The 17,744-nt window shown below is 38.5% G+C and overlaps 1 protein-coding gene across 3 annotated transcripts in view; it reads left to right on the forward strand.

Moving 5' to 3' along the window:
• The first annotated feature begins 292 nt into the window (after nt 1–292).
• The window catches only part of Fbxw10b (F-box and WD repeat domain containing 10B), a 37,160-nt gene continuing 19,708 nt past the window's right edge, over nt 293–17,744 (forward strand). For 2 of the 3 annotated variants that reach the window (XM_026409419.2, XM_026409418.2), the window contains exons 1-7: nt 293–876; nt 2,839–3,015; nt 5,030–5,230; nt 5,330–5,457; nt 6,890–7,012; nt 10,583–10,692; nt 12,944–13,144. In XM_026409419.2, coding sequence (XP_026265204.2) covers nt 378–876; nt 2,839–3,015; nt 5,030–5,230; nt 5,330–5,457; nt 6,890–7,012; nt 10,583–10,692; nt 12,944–13,144 — 1,439 coding nt within the window. In that variant the 5' untranslated portion in view covers nt 293–377. Of the gene's footprint in view, nt 877–2,838; nt 3,016–5,029; nt 5,458–6,889; nt 7,013–10,582; nt 10,693–12,943; nt 13,145–17,744 lie in introns of all 3 variants that reach the window. The other variant, XM_077800944.1, reaches the window with a different exon arrangement.

Below are 17,744 nucleotides of genomic sequence, written 5' to 3' on the forward strand. Positions count from 1 at the left end.
ACACCAAGCTACACCGTATTTTTTTCCCTCTTTAAAAGGCACATATTATTTAAATTCTTGCAGTATTCTTGTTCTAGAAATGAGATGACCAGCTCTTTCAGAATATACAGCAACTGCCTCCACAAAGTAGTGCCAGGTTTAGGAGATTTACGGTAAAGCCATGTTTCCAAGGAGGTCAGTACAAGAAGCCAGACTTCTACTGGCAGTTTCTGGGACAGATAAACTTTCCCTTGGTCACTATGGTTTACTTTTTCTCCAGGAGATGTTTATAACAGAAAAGGCTCAGTAGGGGCTTTTGTCCACTTTCTCTGTTCCTCCGGTGTTTGGTACAGAGTTTCTAACTGGCAAGGATAAAATGATCTGGTTATCTCAGGATCATGGCAAACCTGGAACCAAGGCTCAAGAATGCCCCCTATTTTCGTTGTGAGAAGGGAAACGATTCGGTCCCTTTGTGCCAGAAGTGTGAAACATGTATCTTAGCCTGGAAGATCTTTTCTACCAAGGAGTGGTTCCGAAGGATCAGCAGCATGTCTCAGAGGAGATTTCTAGTTAGCATTCTGGAACAGTTAAACAGCTTGTACTTGTTAAACTATTTCCAAAATATCCTTCAGACTACCCAGGGAAAGGATTTCATCTATAACAGGTCCCGGATCAATCTCAGGATGGAGGGGAAAGCGAAATCCTCCTTGAACCCCATGTTGGATAAAACTGCAGAAGAAAAGTTGAGGGAGATCTTGTACTGGTTTGGCAATAGCACCCACCAGACGAAGGCAAATTACACTCTTTTGCTGCTGCAGATGTGTGACACCAAGTTACTGCTCATGGCTGCCGATGTGATCAGAGTCCTGTTTCTGAGAGAGTGGAACAATATCTCAGGTAAACAGGTAGGGAGAAGAGGGCCCTGGGAGACCAGAAAACAAGACTACAAGGAGCAGCAGGTGCAGACAAGCTTAGGCAGACGAATACTGTGTAATGCAGGAAAGTCTTCTTTGAACCTTGTCCTGACATTTGATCTTGTTTGCCCAAGGAGAAATCACTGAATGTGACTTCCTTCTAGAAAACTAAAAAAAAAAAAAAAAAAAAAAAAAAAAAAAGGCCAATGCAGGAAGAAGTATAGGACTTGAAACTGTGAGGATTTGAAATGGGTTTCTGCATGACTTAGGTTCAGAAATGGCTGGTCCCTGCCTCTGACCACTCAATGATGGTATCATTTCATTCCTGCATTAGGGATTATTAGACTGGGCTTGGGAGGGATGTAATGGGGAAGTTGCAAAACTGGTTTGTTCTTCAATAGTCCTGCTCAGAAAGCAAGCCAAGAGGTTAGAGCTTGGGACTTTATAAACATTCATTCTGCCCTATTTTTTTTTATCATAGAATCAAATCTTGAAGTGGAGTTTATTCAAGGTTGGAGGTAGCTAAACATCCAAATGATTCTAGGATGGTAGTTCTCAAACTGTATTTCCATCAGAGTCTCCAGTTACACTTGTTAAAACAGATTGTTGTCCTCTTGCAGTAGAACTTTTTACTCATTAGGTCTGAGGTAGTCAATAGGCTGTATTTTTAATAAGTTTTCAGCTATTGCTAATGCCACTAGTCTGGAAACATCATTTTGAGAATCATTAGTGTAGGGTATCCATAGGAGACTCTTGAAAGTGTTTGGCCAGCTGGTTTAGGAAGGCAAAAGAAACCAGAAGAGAGGCAAGGGACTCAAGATTAGGAGGGGACTAAGAGTTGGAATTTCCAGCAAGGGGAAGGGAAGGGGGGTTGGAGTAAGAAAAGAGTGGGAAGGGTGAGTTTCTTGGAGGGGTTTTGGAATTTGAGCTCTTGAAGATGGGTAATTCCTATTGTCAAGGAGGCTTGAGTTGTGATCATGTTTGCAGGCTAATGGAATCCAAAGGAATCTTAAAGTTAAATAACCTAGGGCACGATTTTTAAAAAAAATTTTATTTATTTATTTATTTATTTATTTATTTATTTATTTTACAGTAGAATGCATTTTGACGTATAGTACACAGATGAAGCACAACTTCTCATTCCTCTGGTTGTACATGGTTCAGGGTCCTAGGGTACAATTTGATCCCTAAGTATTTCACTTATTTTCATCCATGTCAGGGATATAAAAGAATGATAATTGTGGTGAAAAATGATAGAAGACTGGCGTGTCAAAACCATGAGTTAGATTAGTGATCAAACAGTCCCATTCCTTAATTTTATAGATAAGCAAGCCACAGTCCAGGGAATCTAAGCAACTGAGTTTAGGTCACTCAGCAAGTGAATTGATATCTGTGTCTTTTCCTGAGCATCTCCTATGGTGGAACATACTCATGTGGTGTATTTCAAAGGCTCCACCATGCACTCTAGGAATCAGCTCTTTATGTTAGAGCTAATAAGTTCAGTTATAAATGACCCTCTTCTTCCTAGGACATATTCTCTCTTAAAGAGTTAAATTTTCTAATTTGATTCAAGACAGTTATTCATATTCATAAAATGGTGCAGTATTTGCATAGAACCTCTCAGATACTTTAACTCCTCTAGAGTACTAGAGATCTCTGGATTGCTTATATATGCAAATACTATGCAAAAAGTTATTATCCTATATGGCTTAGTGAATAATGACAAGAAAAAAAATGTTTGTACATGTTCAGTACAGATGCATTATTTTTCCTCAATATTTTAAATCTGCGATTGGTTGAATCCAAGAATGAAAAACCTGCAGAAACAGTCTACAGATACAGACTGTTCTTAGAAGAAATAAGGAAAAATAAAACCATTGACCTCCGCCTCATGTTCTGTATACCTGCTTGAAGAGCATCTTTGTCTTGGTGTTTTGTTCTTCAGCGCTTAGTCAAGACTCTGCCCATGTGAGTTTTTTCCCTGAGAAAGGCTACGACCCCAAGTCTAAGACTTCACATATCTTCTGGGCAGCTAAACTCAAGCCCACATCTTTCCCGTTGTCTAAAGCCCCAGGAAATAAAACAGTGCCTGAAAAGCTGGAGAGAGAAGCATCACATACTGGTAAGTCAGCTTTTAGCAAGAAAGCCAGTGTACAACTACTGGCTTAGCACTTTCAATTCATCACTTTTTAAAATTTACAATGGGTTTATCGGGAGACGTAATCTCGCCTTAAGTCAGAAGTATCTTTATTTGTGATGATTTGACTTGCAGTGTTTTTTTTTCAACTTAACAATGGTTAGAATGGATCAAGTGCGTTTTTGAGTTATGGTATTTTTTTTTATGTGGTGCTGAGGATCGAACCCAGGGCCTCACACATGCAAGGCAAGCGCTCTACCACTGAGCCACAATGCCAGCCCGAGTTATGGTATTTTTAACTTAGGGATGTTTTTCTTTGTGGAGGATGTAACCCTATGTAAATGGAAGAGTCTCTGAATATATGAGATTGGGAAGTCTTAGTGGAGTTGGAAGGGCTGGGAGGGCAGTGACCTCTGACTGTAACAGATTTTGGGAACTAACATTCACTCAGCATCTCCAGTATGTTGGGCTCTTTGATGTTTTTTTTTTCTTTTCTCATTTACTCCTCACAGCTGGTAACCTGGTAAGGGATGAAGGATAAAAATTAGTCAGTATGACCCCAAAGCTCATGCTTTTGCCCTTCCACCATGATGCTTCCGAGAGACACCTGGAAGTAAAGATCAAAAAGGAAACTTTACAGAGCTTCTTATGACATCTCCTTCTGTCCCAGGTCATAACCCACCAGCCAGCTCTGAGCTTTGGCATGGTGCATGGGTGCCTCTAGGATCCAACTCACCTGTGGCTATTTTTTTTAAGCTTTGGATTTAGTCTTGAGGAAGAAACTAAAGCAGTGAGGAATTTGGTCCCTGATCTCAAAGGCTGTCCTAAGTTTGTTTTTGAAATAAGACATGTACACTCATGAATCATCTTAACTTCAGAGATGCATTTTGAGAAACATGTTGTTAGTTGATTTCACCATTGTGTGAACAACATAAAGTGTACTTACACAAACCAAGATGTTGTATAGCCTACTATTCACCATAGTAGACATAGTAGACATAGGCTATATGGTGTAACCACCGTCACACACATGGTCCGTTATTGACTAAAACACCAGTCAATAATGTGTGGCATAGGACTAGTACATAAAATAATCATGAGAAACACAAAGCATAAATTCTAAAACACCTTTTATATGGAAAATTCCAAACTTTAAAAGTAGATAGAATAGGGCTGGGGTTGTGGCTCAATGGTAGAGTGCCCACCTAGCATGTGCGAGGCCTTGGGTTCAATCCTCAGCACCACATAAAAATAAATAAAATAAAGATATTGTGTCCAACTAAAAGTAATATATATATAAGTTTTCTTTAAGTAGATAGAACAGTCTAATAAATCATCCATATAACCATTATTCAGCTTTAACAATTGTCAATAGTTTACTCAGGGTCTCATACTTGCTAGGCAAACGTCTACCCTGAGCTACATCTCAAACCCTACTGATCTTATTTTATCCATCTCTACCCCTTTAAAATTGCTTACTTTTTTCTTGTTGGGATATTTTCTTTCTTTCTTTCTTTCTTTCTTTCTTTCTTTCTTTCTTTCTTTCTTTTTTTTTTTTTTGAGAGAGAGAGAGAGAGAGAGAGAGAGAGAGAGAGAGAGAGTTTTTTTTTAGTATTTATTTTTCAGTTTTCGGTGGTCACAACATCTTTGTTTGTATGTGGTGCTGAGGATTGAACCCGGGCTGCACGAATGCCAGGCAAGCGCGCTACCCCTTGAGCCACATCCCCAGCCCTCTTGTTGGGATATTTTCAAAGAAATTCCAGACACGATGTCATTTCAGGCTTTGCTACTTTAGACATCTCCTGTCGCTGAGAAGGCAGTAAAGGAATTGCATGTTTGGGTCAGGAAGTACTATTTTCATGTGGCAGAAGAGATAAGAAGAATATGTTGCATGAGCTCACTTGCATAAGCTTTATTTTTTGGGGGGAAGCTTTTGGTGAGGATTTGTTCTGAGGCTAGAGACAACTCAACCATGCACCCTTCTCTGGCTTCACTCTAGAGGGACAATGGAAGAGTACACTGCAGTGTATTTCCGAGATGAACAGAATGTTTTCTGGAAAAACAATCACATCCAGGTCAGAAGACAATTCCTGCAATCTGCTGATAAAGCTGGATGATGTCAGAGACCTGTCTTGTGGCTACAGCAGATACCGGGACTTTATCCGTCACCTCCCTCTCCATCTCTCCAAGTACATTCTAAGTATGCTGGGGTGGATGAGGGGAGTCCTCAGATATCTCCCATTCTGGCCCAATCCTGGGATTTCTGGGTCCATCTTTCTGTTTTTTACCTCTCCCCTAGGAATGCTCGATAGAAACACTCTGAACAAGTGTGCCTCTGTAAGCCAGCACTGGGCTGCGATGGCTCATCAGGTGAAGATGGAGTTGAGTACACAAACCTTCATTCAGAACCAAATTGCCCTCTTGCAGGTATTTCCAGTCTGGGAGGGGCATCTCTGGAGACCAGCTTCCTTTCCTTGTTGAGGATGACCTAACTATGAGCCTTTCCATTTCCCTGGCAGACCCTCAGCTGGCCTCCTGCTTCACATTAGCTGTTTGTTAGGTGTTAGTAGCCATTTCCTTGTTGTCTGGACTCCCCATTGGTCACCATTTACCCTTCTATTGTCAGTGTACATAGCAGGGACAATATGTTTAAAAATGTGTCTGAAACAGAGAGGCCAAGCCTTTCCAAAACTGCCAGGGCTTGGGATGTATCTCAAGTGGTAGAGCACTTGCCTAGTATGAATAAAGTCCTGGGATCCATCCCCAGAGCTGCAAAACATGAAGCAAAACATAATCTCACAAAGCAGGGAATTTTCAACCCCCACCCAAGGACTCATATTGGAGTTTACACAATAAGAAAGCCATGAATATGCTTCTGAACCAAACTCATGCTATAGAGAAGTTTACAAGGTCACCAAGAATATATTTAGGTCCATATGAAATTTTCTACCTGACAGTCATTATCTCTGGCATTTTGACTACTCAGTTTCTTGCCTGATACCTTGGTGGTCTTGACTTTTTTTCCCGCAGCAGAGGTAGGTGACAAAGGAGAGAAGATGCAGGCATGGTAAGGCAGGTCATCATCTGGAAACTGATAACCATCTCTTGCTGGTTTTCCTCCAGGCATTTGGTATTCATCCTCCTCCTCCATTGGTCCATGCACAACATTCGCATAACTGACTAGACTTGGACCTTCCTTCCCTGGCCAGAGTTTTTACCCATCTTCAGATTTTACCAAAAAAACTAGTCTTTTCTGTTCTCCTGGAGAGAAGGAATGAAGAGTTGTCATTTCTTGTTTTATAAAAAAATTTACAGCTAAGTGACAAGTGCATCACCTCACATAGTTCTCAATTTTGTGGTGCAAGAGCACTTAACATCTACTCTCTTTGCACTTTTCTAGAATACAATATATATCATTATTATCTAGAATCACCTGCTACACAATAGACTCTTATCTAACTATAATTATGAATCCTTTGACCAACATCTCTCCATCTCCCACTCCATCTGAACTACCTCAACCTCTGCTGACCATTATTCTACTCTCTACTTGTATGAAGTCAGCTTTTTTAGGTTCTGCACATGAGGCCCATTCACATAGTATTTATCTTTCTGTGCATGGCTTATTTCACTTAGCATAATGTCCTCGATGCCATCCACATTGTTGTAAATGACAGGATTTCCTTCTTCTTTTTTTTTTTAATGGCAGGATAGTATTCTGTCGTGTATACTGCATTTTCTCTAGCCATTCATCCATGAATAGGACATTTTATATCTTGGCTATTTTTGAATATTGCTGCAATAAATGAGAGTGCAGATATCCAAGAGCAGCCATTTTCTGTTTTTTCCCCCTCTCCAGGGATCCTACACAAAAGGAATAGATCCCAATTATGCCAACAAGCTTTCTATCCCAGTTCCTAAAATAGGAGATGATGGGAAGCGCATACGTACCAAAAATCCCAAGTGGAAATTGAGAACAAAGGTGAGTTTTAATGGTGTCTGGGGCAAGTTCCATGAGTGTCCAATGCTCCCATTGGCCATTGAAGGCTGACATAGAGACTCAGTCCTCAAGAAAGGAAAGTGATGGTAGGAGGCACCATTCCCTAAGGGAGACCATAGTTCTTCTGTGTTGTTACCAAGTTGCAAGTCACTTCCCCTCCATGGGTCTTGATTCCCCATCTGTTTAATGAATAGATTGATTGGGTTGTCCTCTCAGGATTCTTTTTGGCTCATATCCCATGGCCAGGACCTGTGCTCATGGCACTAGATCATCTAGTGGAGAGCTCAGAGACCAGGAGTGAATTCAGCTTTGAGCTGGGGTTTCCCTCAACTCTCTCAGCCCAACCATCTTGAGGTTACTTGATTGCTGCTTAGGAGAGGAGGACCAGGACTGATCCAAAAGGTCTGCCTTCTCAACTCTCACATCTGGGTTCTTTTCGTTTCTTGGATGGAAGGAGAGATTCTAGATAAGATCACCCCATCTATTCTGAGGCAGTGATAAAGTAGAGTAAAGGAAAGACTCTTGCAGCTTCATGAATTGAGTCTGCAGGCATGGTAGTTACTCCTAAGAACACTAGACTCCTTCCCCCACCTCTCTGATGAAGTTCCTACTTATTTAGTTGGCCCGGAAGGGATATTAGATGAAGGGTGGTCTGACTTTAGCTTCCTTATGTGGCATAACTAAGAATTTAAGCAATAGAAGCATCCAGAGAGATCACTTAGCTTCTGTGTAGGCACAGGCAGGTCACATAGATCAGGGAGCAGACAGTGGGGAGAGTAAAGGACATTGAAACTGTGATGAACTAGAGAGCTCACTCCCTACTGAAAGGGGCCAGTCACTGCTCAGCTTCAGTTAATTATTACTATGATAACTCTGCCCCCAGGCTGCCAGGACATATGAGTTTTCAGGAGGAAATCTGAATGATTATGTGAAATCTTTTGCTTTTCTTAATTAATGGCAAGCAGTGAAAGGCATTTCATGGGCCAAAGAAAGTACATTTGTGAATCTTAACGGGGGCAATGGCCAGTGGCCAGTGTCTTGTTGGGGGGTTCTGCTTCAGGCTAAGAAGGGTGTAAGTCACATTAAAACTTAAAGTCTAAAATAATTAGTGAAGAACAGAATACAAAGAGTCAGAAATATATTTACAAAAGCAGAGCCCCTGATACATCCAGTCCACGCAAGAGCTGGAACTAAACAAAGGAAAGACGGCTCTGGTGGTTGTTTAAGGGGGTGCATCAGAGGTAGGGATAAGGCTTCAAGGGTAGATATTTTGCAGTCAGCAGGTTGATTGGCATCCTGGCAGGTCACACCCATCTCAGGTGCTATGTGAGATCTTTGGCAGAGCTGAGGGGGAAGTTCACCTACATGAGGTGGTCTATCCCTGTGGGAGTGCCACGGTAAGTTCCCAATGCCAGACCTATCCCCTCACTAGGCTACAATGCGTAGCCCACGGATGACTCTTAACAGAATCTCCTTCACTCATTTTATAGATAAAGAAAGTGAGGCTCAGAGAAGTCAAGGTCTCCCAGACATTTGCATGAAAGAGGCACAAGTTGAACTGAACCCTGTCCTTCACAAATTTATTTCTTTTCTAAGTCTAATGAAACAAATGCCCTTATTCTTTACTTTAGGTGATGGAATTTGTAACTGACCAAAGAAAAGGACCTTCAAGGCAGGGTTTGGCATTCCAGAAATGTCTTAAAAATGAGATAGGGAGGAAGAGCTTGAGAAGAAGACTACTACTAAATAGGGAAGAGAGGTGGGAGGGAAAAAGAGGGAGAAGGGGAGTTGCACGGAAGATAGAAGGAGAACCTCATTGTTATACAGAATACATATATGATGTTGTAATGAGAAAAAGAAAAAAATATGTCACATTAGATTGGATAGAGAGAAAGAATGGGAGAGGAGGGAAGGAGTAGGGGGGATAGGAAGGGCTGCAGAATAGAATAGACATAATGATTGATGTATGTACGTTCCATGTATGTATTATATGTCAAGATACATTCTGCTGTCATGTATGACTAAAAAAAATTTTAAAAAAGGGAAGGGGAATAGAAACAAGGAAGAGAGTATGGAGACCAGAGAGAACATGAAGCAGTTCCAGGCTCTTCCCCCTCATCATGAAGCAGAAGCCACACTCTTAGAAGAGAGAATCCATGGGTCCTTACACCATTGCCCGGGGGAAAAATGGAGGTGAATGCTTCTCACAATAATAGGCACTCTCTACTAAAGGCCAGGAGTATGGCTTTATATACATCATTTATTTTGATTTTCACTGCGGATCAAGTAGGTATAATCCCTCCTAGTTTATGGATGTAGAAATTAAGACTATGATGTTAGAAAACTTGCCTGAGGTCTCCTAGCTGGTGAGGGGCAGAGCTGTGTTTTCTACATCCCAATGAATGATTCCACCATGTGCTCCCAAAACCGAGGAGATAATGGAGGGCCAAGGAATTTCCATCTTTGTTGGGAGAAACCAGGGAAGCCTTGTTTAATTCAAGCAGGGATATGGAAAGTTGTTTGGGCTGGAGGGGAGGAAGGTTGGCACATTCTGGGCCAGAGATTTGTAGGTGAGTGTCACTACTTGATTAAGGAGGAGATTGGGCAGAGAAAGAGGGCATCTGAGGAAGAGTCCAAAGGCATGAGGGAGAAGGAGAAGGTTTGGAAGGAGATCCAAAGATGTCCCCAAGGCTGTCAGATGCAAGTGTGATGTTGTGATCTTCTTCTTTCCTTTCATGACAAACTTGCCATCTTTTTTTTTTCTTGCCAGTACAATGTGACTATTGTTTCCTGCTCTTTAAGGGTGAAGTATGGTTCGGAAGAAGAGGAACTAGGAGTGTTTGTTCAATCATCTGTATCAGAAATTATCATGCATGGCATGCCATAGCTGCTCAGGATGTGTGTCATGGATGAGGGAGGGAAGGAGAGAGGGAAGTGGGAGAAAGGAAAAGAGGTAAGGAAGGAAGGAAGGAAGGACAAAAGGAAGAAAAGATACATTGAGAAACACAGGAAAACATTTCTGTTGAGACTTTATAAAATTTATTTCCCCTCCATAAGTCCCAGATATATTATCTGTTAAGGTGATGAGAATATTTTGTGAGCCAGTGATCTACTTCATTAGACAGCTCTCAGAACAATGAAAGTTGAAGATGTATGAAAATTCAGAAACAGAAATGTACAAGGAGTGTAGCTTAATTATGTATATATATATATATATATATATATATCTCACTCCTTGTGAGCTCGTTTGCAGAAAAGCTGCATTCTCAGCATTATTTGGAATTCATCCTTAAAAGCTCATAGAATCAGAACATACAGAATATACAGACGGGAAAGATCAATTAGGACCCTTAACTGAGCATGTTCTATATAACTCATGGATTACTTTGGTGCCAACTCATGGGCTTTCCCCTTTCACCATGAAGCAGAAGCCACACTCTTAGAAGAAAGAAACCATGGGTCTTTGCACCATTGCCAGGGGAGACTGGAGGAGTATCAAGAGCCCTGGATAAAGTTGATGCCACATTTTGACTTCACATATTCCCTTGTTAGAGTGACTACAATCTGTGGACTGCATACCAGAACCAGGAAACTCAACAGGTCCAGATGGAGGAGAGAAATGTTTTCTGTGGGACCTACAATATCCGCATTCTCTCTGACACGTAGGTACTGGAGTCAGAATCAAGGTTTTCTGGGACACTTTGATTAACTACATTGACATCTTAGAATTCTCCTGACCCCTGTCAGCTTAGAAAGATCTTCTCACCCCTGCCCCTGAACTAGCATGAGATCCTCTTTGAACAATATGTGCTTAATTTTGAACCATTCTTGGTAGTAGGGAGAGAACATTTTCTTTGAATAAATTTTGAGTATGCTGACCTCCAACATTTTTTACATGTTATGTGCATAAAATATTTTTTTAGAATATCTTTATTGTTTTATTTTAATTAAAGAAAGAATACGTGCTTATTGGGGAAAAAATCCTCCAAATGCCAGAAAAAGTGTAGAGAAAAGCAAACATCTAAAATTTTGTTGTATGGAGATAACTGCCATTAATATTGATGTCTATTCTCTAGCATTTTCTTTTCACATGCATAAGGCATAATTTTTTAAATATCTTTAATTTTTATTTATTTATTTATTTGTATTTGGTGCTGAGGATCGAACCCATGGCCTCACACATGCATGGCAAGCGCTCTACCACTGAGCCACAACCCTAGCCCCTGCATAGGACATATTTTGAATAACAATAGGATTATGCTATATGTTTTTGTAATCCAATCCAGCAAAACACAGTGGATATCTTTCCACATTAAATGTGAAAATTGTATTTATAAGAATTGCATAATATGACATCATTTGGTTGTGCCACCTCTACTTTAATGTTGGCCATGAATTTTATTAACAAAATGCATCTCAAAAATAGACCAATCAGTATGGGGAAGACAGAATTGAAGGGTTTTGTTATTGCTTTTTCCAGTGCTAGGGACTGAACCTGGGATCTTGCACGTTCTAGGCAAGAACTCTACCACTGAGCTAGCTGTGTTAGTTAGGTTTCCATTGCTGGGACAAAATACCTAAGACAAACAACTTAGAGGGGGGAAAGACTTATTTAGGTTCACACTTTCAGTGGTTTCAGTCCATACTCAGCTGGGCTCCATTGTTTTGGGCCTGAACATAATGGTGGAAGGACATCGTGGAAGAGCATGTTAGAAGAAAGCTATTCACCTTATAGCAGCTGAGAAGCAGAGCGTAAAAGAGAGAGGGTGCAAGGAAAGGGTCTATTCTTCTAGGGTGGGCCTCCAGTAATTTCTTTCCTCCAGTGAGCCCCATCACCTACAGTTTCCATCATCTCCCAATAATGCCATCAAACATTAATCCTTCAGTGGATTAATCCACTGATTCAGCCAGAACATGGCCTAATCACTTCTCAAAAGCTCCACTCTAAATATTGCTACATTGTGGACCAAACCTTCAACGCATGAGGTTTTAGGAGACAGTCTAGGTCTAAACCATAATGCTATCTATTCCGCCTGCTCCAGGGTTGAATTTTTATGAGTAAGTATGGTGATAATTACTCTTTAGATGATGACTGGTTAAACTCTGAATATGACAAATGGAATGAAGACAAAAATCTAAAGAATTGCTCCTCATATTTAGAGTGAGTATACTATTGAGACAATTCCATTTTACTGTGTTCCTAGTATACTGACTAATAGCATCCTCTTTCACAACAAGAAAGTCTCAGTTTGGACAATAAATTATTTGGTTATCCTGAAAATATTTTAGTTACTTCATAATAATTCTATTATTGGAAAATTAATTCAACTTACCTGGATTTATTGAACTCTAAGCTTTTGGTGAGCAAGGTTTGTATCTTATTCATTTTTCTATTTCCCATGGTACCTACTAGCACAGAAATTTGGACCTAATAAATGTTCCTTACATATTAGTTAAGGAAAAGGAAGAAAGAGGGAAAGAAGAAAAGGAAAAAGAAAGGAAAGAAATAGAAGAAATACAGATGAACATAGGACTTCCTCTGAGATTTTCCATGAAGAAAGATTTCCATGGTCCAATAAGTTTGGGGAATGCCACATATTCTATTCTCTTTCTTGGGGATTTAGCATACATTAGCAGAATAATTTTAATTTTTTTTTATAATTTTAGACTTATGTCTTTAGGCTTTAAATCTACCTGAAATGGATTTTTTTTTTCATGGTATGAGGTTGGAATCATCAGGGTCTGTTAATACTAGGTCTTGCCTTCTGCTGTCTCCCTTCTCAGCAAGGGAGGTCCTAGATTTTCCATTGTACAACCACAGTATACAAAAGTCAGTGCTAAGTAAGATCCAGGGAGGATGCTAACTTTTCTTTCATGTATAATCCATCTCCCCATCCCCATCCCAAAATTCAGGTGGGACCAGAACAGAGTGATCCATTATTCTGGGGGAGAGTTAATAGCTGTGTCATCTAATAGGAAGATCAAACTTCTTAACATCTTAAAAATCAAGGTGATACCTATTGAATTCCGAGGCCATGTGGGGAGTATCCGAACTCTCTTCCTGTGTGAGGGGGAACACTATCTCCTAAGCGGGAGTTACGACCTAAGCATCAGGTGAGTGGTCCAAAGAGGTAATGATTGCCATCAGACCGAGGGTCTAGAGTCAGATGTGGAAGAAGTGTACAGACTTTTTGTATTTATTGAAAAGTCATTCTCAATAATACTAATTTTTAGAAAACCTACAATGGATTTTTTTTGACAAGGTAAAAGTCAAGAATTTACTTAAATGGGATAGATTCATAAACTTATCAGTTGTATTCCCAGTGGGTGACTGTGAATCAGAAAAAGTCTCTCTCTTTTTATTAGCATTCTTAAATAAAGATAAAATCTGTACTTCTTTTAGTAGATTTCTTCAATGAAAGATAGTTTTTGTGAGTATGAAGTATAGGAGAAAATGGTATTTAAAAATATATGTATTTATGCACTAATTTATTTTTTTCTCTATTTTTTCAATCATGGTTTAAAAGCTTTTTATTATTTAAAATTTAAGAAATATAAAAATAAACAGAATAGTACAACAATATCCATGTGCCCACAACCAACCTTCAACAATTGTCAATATTCTATCATTATTATTTCATTTATACATCTACCCATTCCTAATTCATTGGTTATTATTATTACTTTGTAGTCTTTTTAAATTGATTTTATTTTTTTAAGTATACAACAGCAGAATGCATTACAATTCTTACTACACATATACAGCACAATTTTTCATATCTTTGTTTTTGTTTTTTTTTATGCACTAATTTAAAACAACCTTTAAATAAATACAAGGAAGACCAGTAGAGTAGAGGAAGGGGAATAGGGGGAGAGAGGAGGGGAGGAAAAGGGGAAGTACTAGGGACTGAAGTAGAGCAAATTATATTCTATGCATATATGATTATGTCAAAATGAACCCCAACATTATATATAACTATGATAAAACATTAAAAGTATGTATTCATGTATGTATTCATATATTTTAAGCAGAATAATAAACACTCTTCTACCCGTTTCTCAGACCAAGAATAGAACATTACTCCTCCTCCATCACCCATGGGTGCCTTTCCCTTATTGCTTTTATCCTCTTTCCAATCAGGGATAATGTTACCCTAAATTTTGTATTGACCACTCCCTTGTGTTTATTTATAGTTTCTGCTTCTTGTTTATATATCTCCAGTATATTAATTATTTTGCCTATTTTTGAACTTAACATAAATGGAATCATGTTTTAAAAAATCATCAGTACTTGAATCTTTTTTAAAAAATATTTTAAGTATCTTTATTTATTTATTTTTTATGTGGTGCTGAGGATCTAACCCAGGGCCTCCCACATGCTAGGCGAGCACTCTACCGCTGAGCACAACCCCAGCCCCAGTACTTGAATCTTACACTGAACTTTGTTTTGAGATTGATCCATATGATGTAGGTAGCAGTCATGATTTATTTTCACAGAGATATAATATCTTATTGGATGAATGTATTGTAACTCACACTATTCTGTTGATGGACATTTGTATTATTTCTAGTTTTTAATTTTTCCAAGAATACTGCCATAGGTGGTCTTGGAATTACCTGGTACTCACATGCATGAATTTTTTTTAAAGATATCTTCTCAGTAGGGAAATTTTTGTTTTCCAAAATAGTTGGATTAATTTATACCTCCATCCCCAGGGTATGAGAATATCCCTCCTTATAAACACTAACCAATACTTTTTGTTGGGAGTGGGTACTAGGGATTGAACTCAGGGGCACTCGACCACTGAGCCACATCCCCAGCCCTATTTTGTATTTTATTTAGAGACAGGGTCTCACTGAGTTGCTTAATACCTTGCTTTTGCTGAGGCTGGGCTTTGAATTTGCAATGCTCCTTCTTCAGCTTCCTGAGCCTCTGGGATTACAGGCATGCACCCAGCTCACCAAAACTTTTTGTCAATCAGTCTTTGACATTTTTTTCCAATCTGATGGGCATTAAATAAAACCTCCTTAGGGTTTTGATTCTAACCCTGGTTATTCTAGTGAGATTGAACATTTTTTTTTCCCATATGTACATCAGGGTTCTCCTGAGAAACAAGACCAATAGGATGTGTACATAGATGAAGATTTATTGTAAGGTATTGGTTTGTGTGGTTATGGAGGTGGGCAAATTCAAAATCTATAGTCTGGCCTGGAAGGCTGAGCTCTGCAGAACTTAAGGTGCAGATAAAGGCTGAAGGCAGTGTTCTGGAAAACTCCGTCCTGCTAGGGGAGGTCCACATTTTTGTTCTGTACATGGCCTTCAGCTGATTGAATGAGGACTGTCTACATTTTAGAGGGCCATCTGCTTTACTCAAAGTTCAATGTAAATATTACTCTTATTCCAAAGCACCTTCTCTGCAAGTTGACGTGTAAAATTAACCATAACAATATGTTTTGGGAGACATTTATGCTTTTATGAGATTCCTTTTTATAAGAGTTACTTCTTTTTTGAAGGGAGCAACATTTTCATAAGAATTTTGTGTAATTTATGGATACGAATCTCTTCTTTATATTTGCATTGGAAATTTCTTCTTCCATGTTAAGACTTATCTTCTCATTTTCTATGGCATCTTTTGATGAACAGAAATTCTTAACTTTTGTCTGGTAATATGTGTTAATGGCTAGCACTATTTATTTATGCTATTTTACCTTTATTATTTACTTCTATACCCCACTGGACTACCATCTAATTTTTCTTCTTTTTATTTAGGTATGTTCCTTCAAAATGTGTATTGATAAAGTCTGTACATGTATCAATAATTTGCATCTTTGTTCCTAATGTTTGCACCCCCACCCTCCCCACCCTACATTTCAAAAGATTCACCCATGTTACCATCTAGTTGGTTGTTTTAGGCTGTTTTCCAAGTTCTGTATATACACTTTACCTACTTGCTTCTCTAGTAATGGACACTAGATTGGATTGGCTCTAAATAATGCTGCAGGCTGGTGTCGTGGCTCAGTGGTAGAGTGCTCGTCTAGCATTCATGAGGCACTGGGTTTGATCCTCAGCACCACATAAAATAAAGATATTGTGTCCACCAAAAAACTAACTAAATAAATAAATAATGCTGCATTGAACATCTTCATGTATGTACCTTTGATGATAAGATGATTTTTTAGAAATATGTACACACAAAAAATGAACTTGCTTAGATACAGGTTAGGCAGCACCTAATTTGATTAAAAAGTACCATACTGAAGTCTAGAAAAACTGTACGGGTCTATGCTTTTACCAGTAAGGCTCCAGCATCCCTACTTCCCTACCAACACAGAACATCATCCAGCTTTCAAACTTTTGCAAGATGAATATGTGTAAATAATTTCCATGTTCATTACTCTGATTACTAATGAATTTACCTTTTGTGACTTCTTCTTTTATAATTTGCCTGATTATGTTCTTTTGCCTACTTTTCCTTTAAAGCTGCTCCAATTTTCTTATTGATTTGCTCTTGTATTTCTTTCTAGATCTTTCCAGACTTCAATATGTATTTCTTAATCAAATTAGGTGCTGCCTATCCTGTATCTAAGCAAGTTCATTTTTTGTGCCTATTCCTAAAAATCATCTTACATTATCAAAGGGACATAAATGAAGATGCTCAATACAGCATTATTGAGAGCCAATCCAACCTAGTGTCCATTACTAGAAAAACAAGTAGATAAAATGTATATACAGAACTCGGAAAACAGCCTAAAACAACCAAATAGATGGTCTCTCGTCAGTTTTAAAATTGCAAATATGATCTCCAATTCTTTAATTTATCGACTATGTTCATAGTGCCCTTTGTTGAACAAAAATTCTTAATATTGTTGTAATAAAATTTATCAGTTTATCAGGATTTTTTTCCTCTCATGTCTGTAGTTCTTTCTACTTTGAGGTCACAGAGATATTTTCTGTTATTGACTTTATGGTTTGATCTTTTATAGTCAGTTGATCTATCTGGAGTTTGACTTTGTATGCTTGTTAGATCGGGCTTCCATTACTTTTCTAAAAATTTTTAGATAAAGTAAACAGTTTTCCTCCCACAGCAATTACTAAATAACCTTTCATCTGCCCCCCTCCCCCACTGTTGATTTGTTGGCCCATCTTTATCACATAGTCATTTTCCATACATGCATGGAAATGTCTCTGAATTCTCATTGCTGTTTTTCTATTATTGCATCAAAATTACCCTATTTAAAATTTTTTTATATATTTTATTTTTAGTACTGCATGGTGAGGAAAGTTCCACTCCTTTCCATGTTAACAGTTGTGGTATACATATGAGTTTTTGGAATAAGTTTATCAACTTAAAAAAACCTAAAAAGATTTTTGATTGGTGTTGCACTGAATTTATAGAATAATTTTTGAAATACATTCATTTACATCATCTTCTTGGTTCTTTCTTTGAACTTTACAGTTTCTTTATAAAAATCTTACATATGCTTATTAAATGCCTATATATAATTCTATTGCTATTATGAATGCTATCTTAATTTGTTTTTTCTAATTGGTTATTGCTGGAATAGAGAAATACTATTGATCTATGTAGGTTGATACTGTGTCTGGCAATCTTGCTCACCTCTCTTAGTAGTGCTAAAAGTATGCATTAATGCATTAATATTGATTTGGTTTTATTTTGTAGGTGATCTTATTAGGTGCCGATAATGACAATAT

The sequence above is a fragment of the Urocitellus parryii genome, chromosome 7, assembly GCF_045843805.1.
Source record: "Urocitellus parryii isolate mUroPar1 chromosome 7, mUroPar1.hap1, whole genome shotgun sequence".
Taxonomy (NCBI): Eukaryota; Metazoa; Chordata; class Mammalia; order Rodentia; family Sciuridae; genus Urocitellus; species Urocitellus parryii.